The sequence below is a fragment of the Bactrocera latifrons genome, unplaced genomic scaffold (assembly GCF_001853355.1).
Source record: "Bactrocera latifrons isolate USDA-ARS-PBARC rearing strain unplaced genomic scaffold, ASM185335v1 scaffold_50, whole genome shotgun sequence".
Taxonomy (NCBI): Eukaryota; Metazoa; Arthropoda; class Insecta; order Diptera; family Tephritidae; genus Bactrocera; species Bactrocera latifrons.
In genome coordinates, this window is record NW_017537157.1 from 171,052 (window position 1) to 186,952 (window position 15,901).

The 15,901-nt window shown below is 36.1% G+C and overlaps 1 protein-coding gene across 2 annotated transcripts in view; it reads right to left on the reverse strand.

Moving 5' to 3' along the window:
• Nucleotides 1–15,901, reverse strand: part of LOC108973809 (rap1 GTPase-activating protein 1) — a 260,459-nt gene that overhangs the window by 109,948 nt on the left and 134,610 nt on the right. For both annotated transcript variants that reach the window (XM_018941297.1, XM_018941298.1), the window contains exon 2: nucleotides 4,847–5,018. In XM_018941297.1, the coding sequence (XP_018796842.1) occupies nucleotides 4,847–5,018 (172 nt within the window). The remainder of the gene's footprint in view (nucleotides 1–4,846; nucleotides 5,019–15,901) is intronic.

The following is a 15,901-nucleotide window of genomic DNA, read 5'->3' on the forward strand; positions in this document are numbered from 1 at the left end:
AATTTTTTAATATTGAAAAATTAACACAGGGATATTCAGATAAAAAAAAATAGCAAGTATTAAAAATAGCAAAATTTGCGAATTATTTTCTCATATAATTGCCTTAAATTAAAGTTAAAAACTAAAAACGTAATATTTGGTATGTGTAAGTAAGTAGGATTTTTTATATATAAATATACATACACATGCACATATGTATGTATACGAAAAAGTATAGATATAAACATTTGTTTACTACTAAAACCACCTAACTAATCAAATTTATCCTTCCACAAATCAAACAATCCTTCAAAATAATCAAACACACTTATGCGCCTAAAAGTATGCTTGAATTCTCACACTAATACGGATATTCTCATAAGGCCGATTAAATAAACGCATTTCATACACACATGTATGTTTTTTGTGGTATCAGATGCATACACATGTTTGTACATAAAAAAATCATGTCTTTACAGTAAACTCCCGTTTTGCAAAACTTCAATTTGTTCATAAAGCAAAAAATATCACAATCAAAGATACATAAGTGTTATAAAAAATCGAGGTAAAAGCATATTCATTATATAACTAAATCCGCTACAGTAAACTCTCGATTTAAGAACCTCAATTTTTTCACAAAACAAAACAAATTAAATCATTACAAAAATTTGCAATTAAAGTTGCTTTTGCTTTAAAAATCAGTTTTGAATAGAATTGGACTTCTCTACAGGCTTCACTGTTCCATAATAATCGCAATGCATGCAATTTAGTCGCGCGGCTGCACGCACACGCCAGCCACAAGTGCATTATTTACACAAATTTAGCAGTTAAAGCAAATACTACAAGTACGACAAGCTATGCGTCACAACAACAATTAAAGCATAGCGCAGCAACACGCAAAATACTTGCTGCAGCGCAACATACAAACAAACATGATTGTTGTTGTCATTTGTAGCAAAATTTTTTTGTAAATTTTTATTGTTGTAGTTGTTACTACGTTCATGTCTCAACACTACAGCTTTTTTGTTGTAGTTGTTGCGCAGTTATCTTGTTTTTATTTTAACAAGAACCCAAATTGCGTGTTGCAAGGAGTTAACAAAGACTAAAATGGGGGAAAAAACTTAAAGGCGCCAACAACAAAGCACCAAACGAATTGCAACGAACAACAGCAATATTTACAACGAAATGGAGCAACAACCTTTTAACACACCTTTCGCGATGGCGGAACGGCGTTGCAAGCGCACAAAAGGCACTGCGACGCCCCATTTTCGCTGCTGTTGTTTCACAGGAGGACCTACATGAACATATGTACATATGTATGTATGTGTAAATGTAAATGTATATGTGTATGTATGTGCCTGTGCATCTATGTATGTATGTATGGCAGGAACAAAGGTGCAGCAAGTCAGCAGGAGAAACTTGTTAAGGATAAAAGGCAAGCAAGCATAGCRCAAAAACAAAACAGAAAACTGGCGACTGCCACAATGCTTATGTAATTTTCTAGGGCAGTGCGGCAGCAAGGCGCTTTTATTCATAATTCAATAGCGCTATTTAGGATTTCTAAAGAATTGCTGCTCACTATTTAAATGCTTTCGTGAAAGTGATTGAGCCAATACTTTGAACACATTGCTGCAGCAGAAGGGTTTAGTGCAGAGAAAATCCATATTATAATCAAACTAATGATTTTAAATTAGATTTTGGTAAACAATTTTCAAATTTATACTATGACATTTTAAAGTATAGCATAATTCTTCAGTTGTTCATATAAACATGTAAATGTAAACATTAATTCTTTCTATGCAACAAACAATTTTTTCTGTTAAACTTTTGCTAAATAAAAGAATAAAAATATAAAAAAATCTTATATGTATATCAAATAGAATAATAATATTCATGCAAATATTGCACGTACGTGCTAAGAAACCGCTATTTACGGTATTTATTAACGACGGCTGTGAACCGTGCTCTCTCTTCCCTCTTTTATTAAAACTCCCAAAATTACGTTCACTGCTCAAAAGAAGAAACGTCCGCTGAATGAAGCCATTAGGTGTGAGTCTTTGCTAAATTTAACTGTTATATTCCTATTTAGAACTCACTGCTTGCTCTAGCGCCATCTATAGATAGCAAAGTCGAAGCTCACTTGCTAACTACCGTTGGATTCAGCAACAGCGACACCTACTTTTATACAGCTGCACTGCGGTTACAGCTAACTACCTACAGAGGCCGCAAAAGAGTGCGTATTTTAGCAGTCCACAGCGCCGGCGCACAAATGGTTTGAAGCGCAATTTTGAAATATAGAGTTGCTTTTGAGAACGAAAATTTGGTACAAAGGATTCTTAATATTTTTATGCTTAAGATTAAAAATTTTGCGCTGTTATCTACAAGATCGAGGGAGTTTCCTGTTTTTTTTTTTTTTTATATTGCTAACTAAGGAGATAACCTCATGAAATGCGCATAAAAATCCAAGAGGATGAAAAATAAATCAATAATGATGAGTCCACAGCTATTCGCTTAGAGATCGTATGCTGAGAAAATGTTTCCCCATTTATAAATTTGGACAACAACAATTAATTGCAGTGGAAGTTATGCAAAGGTGTCCATATAGTCCTAACTTATCCTACATCGGAATATACTAGATGAAATGAGCCTACTACCATCACATATGTACTTATATAGTTAGCTTATCTATATCCAATGGAAGGCTGGTATTTAGTTCTTGAGTGTTTTTAAACTTTTGAAAGTTTTATTAGAACTTTGTTCCCATAAATTAAATGAACAGCGCGCAACTTTTGAGACTGATATTGCTGCGGAATGATTGGATTTCAGATGACGTGGAGAGGGAGGGATAAATGCCTAGCATTTTCAAGGTGCTGATCATAGCATTGATTTGATCCGCTCTGCTTTTAAGCGTCATGGGGTAAGGCTGTCGTCAGCAGGTACCCACGTTAAATACAACGGACGTTGTCATCGGAACTAAACAAAATACTTGCTGGGAAGGCACTGGGACTATTTTTATAGTATTGTTGTTGGTTCACCGCTCTGGAATTCAACTATATTGAAAATTGTTTGCTTAAAACAACTGATCAGCTTTCTAACGCTTGAGTGGAGTCTGAGTTTACTCCGTTTTGGGAAAAAGCTGAGTCTGAAAATCAGTCCCTGTGCCCCATTAGCTAAGACTGGGCATGAGACTTTTGCAAAAATGTGGTAAGTATGCACTTTTAGATGACAAGTTTCTACATGATATGAAGAAATATCATGTATGTATGTACATATTATATGTTCTCATGTAAGTACTGCATGCATAAGTATAAATAGCAATATAACCAATCAATTCGAAGCCGGCAAATTCTCCGCTTTGACTACTTATAAATAGGAGTATGAGTTGCGTAAAGCCTTGCGAAGAGCAGCAGATGCAATTCATACTAAAAATGCACCAGCACACGTCCCGATTATATTGGCAATACATGTACATATGTATGTACGCACTATGAAAAAAATATATTTTCATGTGTGTGCGTGTGTGTTATTTTTTGGGGACAATGGCAGGATGAGATTGCATACTTCAACAAAAACTTTTATTATTAGACAAACTAACTGCACGTATGACTATTATAATAAATTTTATGTATGTATGTGTATGTATTGTTGTTGCTACACTCAGTGAATGAGTAGCAGTTGTTGTTGTGGGCAATGTTGATGTTTTTATTACATGTCAATGTTTTTTATTGCTGTCATGAAAGTAATTTTGTCAAAAACTGCTCGAAGCGCAGGCACGCTCCACTAGGTCGAAACACACACACGGGCAGCAAAACACGTACACATAGATACCTACATTTTCATGCATATATTGTCCTGTGCAGCACGGACTTAAGCAGGAGTACGAATACTTGAATACATATACATACATATGTATAGCTTTCTGCTCCTGCGAACGTACATCTTTGGGCTCTGCAGCGAAATTTGTGCGACTAATGCCCCGAGGCGCAGCACGAGCAACCTCACAGCGCTGCAGTCTACACACAATGGACAATATCTTGCCGTAGGTCGTGGCAGCCGTCAAGTGTGGAAAGATGATTTGCGTTTTTTTCGCTTGATTTTTAAGGATAATCCGAGTTACCTATTTTTACGACTATTTTCCATAGATATTTTTATTTTTGGCATGTGGGTCTTTTTGTTATTGTTGGTTGCACAAAAATTTATTTTATGACATTTTTCGAGGCATGTGCATTTTTCGTGCCGCAATCGGCGGATTGTCGAATTTAATGCCACACAGTTGGGCTTATACATAAATATATGTACGTATGTATTTATGAATATATATGTATGTATGTAAGCAAGAAGGTGTATGCGGTGTAATAAAATTTACGAGTGGCTCATGCTTGTCACGAAGGCAAAATAATAATATTAGCGAGTAAGCAGTGCAAAACATAACGGTATATATGTAGCTAATGTTTTCCGGCTGAATGGAATTTGCTTCAATTGCATTGCCATAATTCGCAGATGCGCTCAGTGGTAAAATACTTTACGGGTTAGGCCCGACTAGGATTTTCGATAAATCGGATATTTTGGATTTGGCATTAAGAAAAGTCACTGAAATTATGAAATATCGATCTGAAATTTTGCACATGTCCTTTCCTTTGCAAGAAGTTGCTAATCTGTTGGAACCGCCCGTAGCGGACCTACAAACTGACCGAACAAAATCGAATTCTTGTAAGGAAAACTTTTTTATTTGACAAGATATCTTCACATAATTTGTTACGAATTATTCTTCAAAACAACGGCACAATCTTGGAAGAAATTGCTCTGATCGAACCACTATAGCATGTAGCTGTCATACAAACAGCCAAGCTCGGTACAAATTACTTACCTGTGAGAAATACGCTGGTAGCACACAGCGCTGATCATCCAGACGAGAGCACTGCACACGCTCCAACAGCTCAAAGAGATCCTGCGTGGCACCGCGCAATTTTTCGGGACTGTGCGACGCACTTCCGCTACCGCCGCCTTTTTGCGAGCCCGCCATGAAAGCGTGTTGTCGCCTGCAAATGGAAATGTGAGAGACGTTATGAGCAAAGTGTTATTACAAAAAAATCTAAAAAATAATTATTAAAAAAAAAATAATAATAATAATAAAATAAAACAGAAAACAAGAAAAAAATGCGAAACTGAACCAAAAAAAACAAAAAATACACAAAAATCATTCCAAACATAAAATAAAAGGAAAATATTTAATATTCAGCGCGTAATTCATAGACCCACATGAATGTATGTATATGCATAGCATAATCAAACAAATATATTAAAATAAAATACGCCAAACAAACACCCACATGTGTGTAAACAGTACCCTAGGGTATGCGACCACGGAACCTTGCTGGCGCCTCTGGCGCAAACGCMCAGCGTTCAAATGGCAAGTGAGGCGCCTAGAAGATGTCACAACAAAAAAGGAACAACACAACTACACAAACAATTGGCATATTCGTAAAGCGTTTTAAGAAAACAAGTACTTGAAGCCAAATATAAATCACTTGAAAATTTCCATGTTATCCCACACAAGCAGTGCTCCTCTTCTTCTCTACTATTTCCTTGTCCTTTTCGCACGTTTGCCATTTTCATGCCTAGGGTGCGTTCGTAAACCGTTCAAGTGGCCGCAACCGCAAAGGCATTATCTTTCTTTCGCAGGACTCAAATGTCAGTGACCGAATTTTGTATATGTACGTAAGTGTGTAGTATATTAGTGCTAGTTACCATGCTATTTTACATGTGGATTAAATGAAATAAATAAGATTTCTCCTCGGCAAACTAAAATGGCTTAGCTGCTCATTCATATGTGAAAGCAACAAAAATGTTGCCTAAATGAGTTCAGCAAAGTACACTCTCTCTCTCTCCCGTTGATATTATCTCTCTATTTCTTTATACCAGTAACTGTAATTTATACCAGTGGTTTGTTCGAATCGCTAATCTCTTGATATTTGCTCTCTTTTGGTAAATAATAAAATGGAAGTTTTTTTTTTTTTAGAAAAACTACAAATTCAATAATGAAAAGAAAAAAACCTAAATCTCATTAATTGGCTAAACTAGATAGATATAAATTGACAGTAGAATTTGTTGAACTTTAAAAGTTAAAGCAAAACATGTTCTTAATCTTTGCGCTTTTTGTTAAAACCATAAGGAGAGACTGGGCATAATAGACCTTAGATCGCGGTACAATCCTCATTTACTTATCTGTAAGAAGAGACTACCATGATGTTTCCTTGAATTGTATCAGTTCTAAGCTCGAATGTCGTAAAGAAAGTAATTGAAATTGTCGAAAATATTTTCGAGCCATGATGTTCCTCAGTTTGGTATAAAGAACCACTGAGAGTCTTTCGATATAATCGAATGAATGTATTGCTTTAAAAATTGGATTGGAAGCTCTCGAAAATGGTAGCAAAAACTGGACCAAATGATTAGTAATGATAGATTTGTTGACCTGTTTAATATGTTTGTATAGTATGTCAACTTTTAAGCAGTTCGCTGTTCGACTCAAAGTAGTTCAAACTTCACCGAATTCGAAAGATTAACTACTAAAAAGTAGTATTTTTAAGGAAATCAAGAAAAATTTGTTACGGGCCACTTTTCTTGATGACTGCAGGGATTAACTTAAGGAGTTACATGGGTTTTTAAGATTCAAAAAATCGATTTTTTGATTGTCTTATTAAATTCTACAACACCTCTAGAATATTGTCTTAAATTCAAGTTGATCCGAGTAATTGTTTCGTAGATACAGTCTTGAGACTTATGCACTCGAGGCTAGCTAAGACAAGTGCGTCGTCTTTAAGGGGCTAAGCCAGTGTGATACTTTAAAAAAAAAAATTGTTTTTTTGCTTTTTAAATAGTTTATATTTTCAAAAATATTCTGTGAAATCTGCAAAGTCGTCTCTCTCGATTTTGGATTTTTCAGATCTTTACAAGGAGTTATCTTACCAACGGCGTCGTAATAGCCCAATTAAAGTTTTTATTTGCAAAAATTTAACTATTTCTTTGTTATCAATGTATGTTTTTAACAATCAAAAATTCTAATAAAACATTTCTTTTTTATATATGAGAAAAAAGTTTTAAACAAAATTATGTTTTTTACAAAAGGAAACCTATATAATCTCTTAAGGAAGCCTTATCGCTACATTATTATGCATATTTATTTTAATACTGCGATGATTTCGTTAAAGAAGATCCTGGAGGTGTTCAAGTTTTGATATAAATAAGACATTTTGATTCGAATTAAAGCTTTTTGGCGAAAAAGTTGACTCTTTCAATCTCATTTTCGTTGATTTTGTGCCATCGAAGGGTAAATCACTTTGGATGTCTGAAGAACAACTATCAAAATATGTGTGCGGATTACTCTCGCTCGGTTGACATAGAAATTTATTTATTAATTCTTTACAAATGTTTTTACATTTCTAGATACATATATACATATTTACATATATAATATATAGTAAACATCTACATTTGTAAATGGAATTTTACTTTCACTTTCCTCTTTTACGGATTGGTTCTCTTCAAAAACTTCATGTTGAACATCCTTTATTTTATTGCTTAAAAAATATTTAAAATGTCAGAGCTACCATTCAAAGCAACATAAAAAGCATATGTAAGTTTAATATGCAATGATTTCTCAATCGCTCAATCGGTGGAAATTTACAACCCCAAAAAGCAGTGATTTCTAAGATTTTTAACTGGCAAGCATTCAATAAATTTCTAAGGCATTTGAAGTAGCAGTAAAGAACACTTACGCTTATGTTCTTAAGGAGCATGTACATACATACATATGTACATATTTATGTATGTATGTATATACATATGCATATAGAAATGTTTTAAAAAAGCCAGTGTTCGAAGCGTTGTGTTTGCGCAATTTTCATTCACTCGCTTCGAGTGGCACATAAAGAAAAGCTGCGCGCTGAAGTGCACTCAAAAACAGTAAAGTTGGCAAAGCGGACAATGGAAAAAGTTTTTTTCGCCGTTTACAAAAATGTTCAAAATGTCAAAAAGGCCACGAATGGGTTGCAATACGCACAAATGATTTGGGTAAGCCGCACACAAGGAGGATGAAGCCATTTACAGTGTTGAGTATGTGTGTTCGGTTGTTGCTATAATATTTGAGGCATAGGAATAAAAGCGTGTGAATAATTCGCCAGCTCAAAAGTGGCCAATGAAAGCTATTAAACTGGAAAAGTGCGCATTTGATTTCAAATAAACGGATAACTTGACAGATTTGAGTTAGAGTTGAACGCCTACGAGTAACTACAAGGAAGTGGTGTGTGTTGCTTAAGGGGTTAGAGGTCAATTTCGAATTTTCAAACACAATAAAAAAAAGTTCACTTCGGCTGGAGCGCAGCCATGATACCGGTTACAGGTGAATTTCTCATAGAATGAAAGTGTATATAAAGATCTTCGGCTTGTTTTTGATGAGTCAGTTTGTATGGCAGCTACATCTTATAGTAGTCCGATCTCAACAATATGTGCGGAGTTTGTAGTTTTGTATTAGAAAAAAATTCGTGCAAAATTTCGTAAAGATATTTTATCAAATCAAAAAGTTTTTCATACAAGAACTTGATTTTGATCGATCAGTTTGTATGACAGCTATAAGCTATAGTAGACCGATCTGACAAATTTATTCAGAGGTAGTGACATTCTTTTAAATAATAAGCTGTACTAAATTTCGTGAATATATCTTGTCAAATAAAAAAGTTGTTCATATAAGCACTTTATTGTGATTGTTCAGTTTGTATGGCAGCTATATGCTATAGTGGTCCGACATCGGCGATTTTAACAAATAATAAACACCTTTGGGAGAAAAGAGTGTGTGCAAAATTCCAGATTGATAATTCAAAAACTGAGCGCACTAAATCACTTCCTGACGCTCAAAATTAAATTGTCAAAGTTCGAACAGCGTCCACATTTTAGAAAAATAATAAAACAAAACAATATTTTTAATAAAACATAAATAAAATTCATAAAAAATATGTACAGCTGTCCTTCAAATTTATTTATGCACTTATGTAAGTAGGTTTGTATGTATGTATGAGTATGAATATAGCATTTCTGGCGTTTGCTTTGATGCACTTGCGTCAACACCTTCCATTCAGCACTTTTTTATTTTTACCATATTTTCGTAACAATGTTATTCTTGTGCATCATTCCACATTTACATATTCACACATAAGCACATCACACATACATATGTACATACATATGCACATATGTATGTATAATAGTTGGTGTTGACATAGTTTCCTTATGCAAACACTATAATGGCAATTGTCATCTGGGAAGAGGATGTTTTTATAGTCTTACAATTTCCTAAATATGCAGCTGTTGCCGCCAACACTCACTCAGCACTCCGCTTAATAGCTACTCAGGCGTTCATGCTTGCGTTAATACATGGCAACATATATAATACAAAGGTATAAACATGTGTATGTGTGTGTGGTTCGCTTAGCATATGACTATTTCTTAAAATATGAGAAATGTGTCCGTCAAGCGCTTTGCTTTGCTACCAAATTTTCTAACTAAACACACATGTACATGCATGCATGCAGAAAAAATTCCAACTCCACATGTACATGCATGCAGAAAAATGCACCGTTGCGCGCATGAACACGAAAGTGTGTCAACAGAAGGACGATGGCAGAGCGACGCGTTGGCACTAATAAATTAACACCTACCAAATAAGTCGGAATTATAGTGATGTGTCTAAAGGATATACTTAGAAATACAAATGTACATACATACAAATATACATATTTATATATGTACACATATATGTTCATGTATATGTATGTACATATGTAAATATGCCTGCATATTTCTAATGTTCCTGGCAACGGCCGCCTGCCTTACATTTTACACTGCAACATCAAAGCGTTATTGTTGTAATTTAGTTGTGGATTCTATGGCGCAACAATAGCTGCGACCACTGCGCTCCTGACAGGCGCGTCCGCAATGTGTTGCCATAACGGGAAAGTGTTATTTCTAACTGGCTGTCGGTAGTGGGCTCTTTTAGAAATTCAGATTTTAGCGCAGCGCCATTGAGGTGTGCTAGCTGAATGTTGTTTCTGGAGTTAGCGCGAGTTTGCACAATGAAAGTGGCGGTTAACCCATTTCCAACGGCGAAGAGTTGTTGACAGTAACTGTCTAAGCGAAGACACAAATTTGCAATTATTATTTAATAAGGACTTCTATAATGGCGAGATACATACATATATAAATGTATGTACATATATACACATAAAAATATTCTTCGACAAATGTTTACATACACATACATACGTAAATGCATTGTACATATAAATATGAAAACGTGTGTGTATATGTATACTCTCTTTCATTTAACTTGCAAATTGCATATTTATTTAGCAGCTAGATTAATTAACTCGCTGCAATTTGATGGCCCTGAAGTTAATTAATATGAAATGTGAAGTCTGGAAATTATAAATATTTGCAGAAACTTCAAGGCTCATACAAATGAATAAATGAAGATTTCATAGCAAAGTAATGAAAATAGAGCAAGAAAATCCTTTGAGAAATATTTTTGAATTCAATTAATTTTGGTTACTCGTAAAATAAAATTTGTTTACCCCATTTGCTGCATGCTTTCTTTGCAAGATATGGTCGGGTGAAAGCATGGCATGGTTTGGAACCTAAGTGTGCCCTGCTTAAGCCACAAAAAGGACGAACAATTACTGTAGAATAAGCCCATTAATATTGCTTATAAAGTCTTATCCAGTGTAGAGTGTGAAAGACTGAAGCACACCTTCACCAAACTGATTAGATCTTTTCAGTATTTAGACTTGAAAAATCTACTATAGACCAGGCTTTCACCGAAACTCAGAAATTACCCGTGAAAGGAAGTTCGACGCACACCGCCTTTCCGTCGATTTTAAAGCTTTTGACAGCACGAAAAGGAGCTGCCTTTATGTCTAAATTTGGTAACCCCGGTTGGTATACACAGCTGAGTAAACTGACGTTGAGCAACACCAAAAAATTCGTCCGGATCGGGAAGACCTTTTCGAACCGTTCGGTACTAAGCGAGATTTCAGACAAGTGGATTCCCTATCATGTGACCTTCTCAACCTATTGTTGGAGGAAATCTTCCATAAGAATGCACAGCTGCTGGCGTACGCCGTTGATATTGATACCATTGATCTCAACAATCGCGTTGTTAGTTCTGATTTCCCCAGACTGGATAAGGAAGCGATGCAGATGGGTTTGGTTGTGAAGAAGGACAATACAAAATATCTCCTGTCGTCAAACAAACGGTCACAGCATTTCCGACTTGGCTTGCACATCACTGCCGAGAGTTATAAGTAAGCGCTGAGATTATGCCAGTAAAGAAGAAGAAGAAGGTATTTAATAAAGAGATAATCCCCAGTAAATCTTACGCTTCTGTTTTCATCACCAAATCTACACATGATTATAGACAAAGCGAATCATAGTATTTACTAATGACTTCACTCGAACTATGTACATGTTTTAAATTTGAATTATCTATATTTCGACATTGGAAACGTCAAATGCCATTAGGAAAGTGACAGATATTCAGTAAAAAGTCTAAAACTTGCGAAATGGGTCGCACTTCACTAGAAGAAAACTAGGAAATATTGAAAACTTTTTTCCAAAGTGGTGATTCTTCAACCCAAACCGAGGATGATCAATTTTACTAAAAAATCATCGTTTCGGAAGAGGCTTATTTCCACCTCGATAGTTACGTTAACAAGCTGAATTGTCGCAATTGGAGAAAAGAAAACCCACACGTAATCGTCGAGAAGCCAATGCACCCAGCACGAATCACTGTATGGTGCGGATTTTGGGCTGTTGGAATCATCGGCCCATTTCTCTTCGAAAATGAAGAAGGAACCGCCGTAACCATCAATGGTGAGCAATATCGCGCAATGTTAACCGAATTTTTCTTCAAGCAAATTGAAGAGGAAGACTTCGACAACATTTGGTTCCAGCAGGACGGCGCTACGTGCCATACAGCAAACGCTACACTCAATCTTTTACGCCCTATCTTCGAAAATCGCATAATCAGAAAAAGAGGTGATGTGAATTGGCCTCTCAGAAGCTGTGATTTAACTCCGTTGGACTATTTTCTGTGGGGAGCTGTTAAAGATAAATGTTACGCCAACCATCCAGAAACACTTTCAAAGTCTTAAGTACGAGATTCAAGCTGCTGTAGCTGCCATAAGGCCTGAAACCACTGAGAAAGTACTCCAAAATTGGGTGGAACGGAGAAGCTACTGTAAACTCAGCTGCGGTGGTCATTTGTCAGAAATTGTTTTCCACAAATAAATTTCATAAAATAACCTTTTAAATAAATGTTAGACCATTGAAAAATATCAAGCAGTTTTTTCTTATCGACTTTTTAAATTTAAAATTGTATATGGCCCACCAATTGTATAATAGTAGCTAGTAGTCCAATGAAGTGAGCTTACTTGCATGTGTATGTACAAATGTATCTAAACTCAATATGTTGCTGCCGCGTGTGAGGCGTGTGAAATTAACGCGAAAAACCGAATGCGGAAACCTAATGAGCCACACACACACACACCCCCTCTAACGGTACTGCATTAAATGCAAATTTATGCAAATCTGTGCAATTTTCACCTCCCGCTTCCGAAGTGTAATGAAATTGTGCTCAGAACAGTGTAAAAATTATATCAGTGTGTATATGTACATATGTGTGTGTGTTGATCACGTGTAGGTGTTTTGTTGCGTTGGTTTTTTCTGACTTATTGGCGCAGCAGGTGCTTTTGCATGCTAAGCATTGCGCGTGTTTAAAGTTCAACCGCAACAAAACAGTTATTTAATGTCAAATTCTTATCAGTTGGGCAGATTTAATCGCGTCAGTGGCGACAGAAGACAAGAAGAACCCACAGGCGACATTGTGTTTGTTGTTCTCAGGCGTGGTGTTGACAGGCAGAACGATGAATGTGCGTCCACAAAACATTAGAATGCCATTTGAGTGTCTGCTAAGCAGCCGAAAGAATGAAATTATAACAGCAACAAGAAAAATACGAAAAGGAAATTTCGTTTGTAAGGAAGATGGTAAGAATCTGCCACACGTGAACAAGAGAAAATGCATTACATACAAAACAGCAATAACAAAAACGACAACAACAATACAAACAACAGCACTGCTTTGCGGAAACAGCACTGTTTGGTATACTAACACACATACATGTACATATGTGCGCATAACAAATGCATTACTATGTTGGGGGGCATGCAACCAGAGTAAACTCAAATCAGATTTTCTCACTTTTGTTAACCAAGTACTGTGTGTGTGTGTGTGTGTGCGTAATGGAAGTGAGAAAGAATTTCCGAAGTGTCTGCAAAGCCAAATAAGATCGATGTACACAGTCTGCAGGCACACCATCACCACCAGCAAATAGATCTGCAGCGGCGAGTGTAACAAATCTCTTGAGGCGCGCCGAAGAATGCAAAGGAAGTGTCTTGTGACAGCGAATGCATAATTAGAGAGCAAAGAAATTTTCAATCTACACACACAAATATATGTACATATTTCCTGCAATATTGCCAGCCTAGCTTAGCCATTGAAACGTTAATTGCTTCGAGATCTTCGGAAAGTCCCCATAATATAATTAATGCATTCTTCGCTGAAAATCTATTGAAAATGATTTTCATTCAAATATTCTTGTGACATTGTGTTGGTGAATGTTGCAGGCTCGTCAGACGCACTACATTGACTATGTGACTATGTAATGTCGGAAATTAAATGCGGCAAATATGTGTGTAGTCATACTAAATGACCTGGAAACAATCAATTACATGTGAATAATGCGTAAGTGGAATCAAACATTTTATGATTTTTCAGGATCAATGGCGGACTAATGTATGAGAAAGTATTTTTATTTAAGAAATATGTGTGTGTAGAATATTTAGATATGTATGTATGTATATGTGACAGGAAAAACTAAGAAATGAGCTAAGTCGATTTAGACATATCCGTCTATCTAATTGTAATTACAAGAACTAGTTCTTCAGCTTGTAAGATATCGCGCTTCTCTCCTCAAGTAGTTGGTCAGCTTGTCGGAATCGCCGATATCGGACCACTAGAACCCATTACTGGCATTGAAACTAAACGGGTAGAACTGAGCTCGGGCTCCTACAGAGGTTAAATTTGGCGGACCTATACTATGTAGGTTAGCTGCGATTGGTAATGGAAGAGAAGGGCTTGGTTCAAAATGCTTCAAGCGCCCTATGAACCACCGGCCAAGAGGCGAACAGATGCCGCCTTTAAATAAGCGTCCACTCCGGAATTGCACCGAGGGAGTACCTAAACAAGAGAGGTAGGCGACGTGGGATCACACAGCGACCAGCACCTAACGAGCACAGACGTCGACAAAAATCTGATCACGGGCCCCATCAGCATTGAGGTCAGTAAGATTCTTATTATGGTGTACTGGAAATCTGAAATGAATCAGTTATGAGAAAGGCTAGTTAGAGCAGCATTCTGTCACCTCAGTAAGAAAGGGTAGCATCTCACCAAAATGGCTGGCCAATGCTGTTTTTATCTCCGTCTTGTTAACAACTTGGCAAGTCTTTAAGTACGTTCAATGCACATCGCCATACTTTCGGTCGTACAGATTAAGTTGAGATGAACTCCTCATTAGTGGTCAAACCTGGCTCTGATGATAAGCTCTCATAAGAATTTATGTCAGCCCTCACGTGACCTTATTGGTTGTATAGATAATTACGAGGTTCATAAAGGGCAACTGTTACAACGCGCGGAGGTAGCGGCTTGAAGCGGATATTCATTAGACCAAAATAAACACACCGCAACAACAACAACAAAAACAAGAGAAAACACAACAAAACAAAGATGTTCAAGATGATAAATACGGGACCGTCTTCCGTAGGAGTAGTAGATCCTCTATACTAAACACTACTTCAAAACATCTGGACCAAACTGGAGAAATTCAGCTTTAAGAGAAACTCCAGCTACACAAGCAGGATCCGCAAACTCAGCTGCTATTACTAAAGAATCCCGGGCTACTCAAAACTTACCGAATTAGAGTTTATCAGCCAAATGAGACGTTCAGTAGAGAAATTCGTAGAAAGGTGCAAGGGTATCCTGCAAATAATGAAAATGGTGTTGGCGAAACAGATAGCAAAAAACTTCAGCATGGATGTTAAGAACGGGACAAACTCTTTGACTTAATTAAGTCTTACTGTAGAAGCTGGCGGGACAATTAAGCATGCGCGTCACTACCGTTCCCACGATAGACGGGTCTACCAGAACGGACTTGGACTGGCCAAGGACTGTCAACTCAGCAGTAGACAAATTCTGTGGAACCTCGAGCAACACTGCGATCACGTAACGAAAAGGACGGTCAGTGACAAACATTTCTGGCTAAAAGGTCGAATAAATGCCACACAGAGGAAGGAAAAGTGGCAACAGCACTTAAAAACATAGAAGACAGATCGAAAATCAGAGGCTGTGAATATTAAGCCAGCAGAAGGCAATAGTTACGCAAAGGTCCTTAAGAATATTCGAAGGAAGGCAAAACTCAAAGGTATCTGGTTTTTGTGATATTTTAATTTAATGTAATTAGTTTTGTTAATTTGTTTTAATTTAATACTTAATTTAATTTAATGAAATTTAACTTTATTTTAATTTTATCATATATTTATTTAATTTTGTTAATTTTTTTTTAATTTTCTATTTTAGTTTTTTGATATGATTTTAATTTAATTTGATTAATTTTATTTTGCCAAAAAATAAATTGTTTTGACTTAAATTTGCAAATTTTTATTTTGTTATTTCATCACAATCAAGCATTACTATAAGTACGCATCGTTAAAAAAAATGTTCTCTTTGTGAAATAACCTTTTTTTTTATTATTTTTTAAAT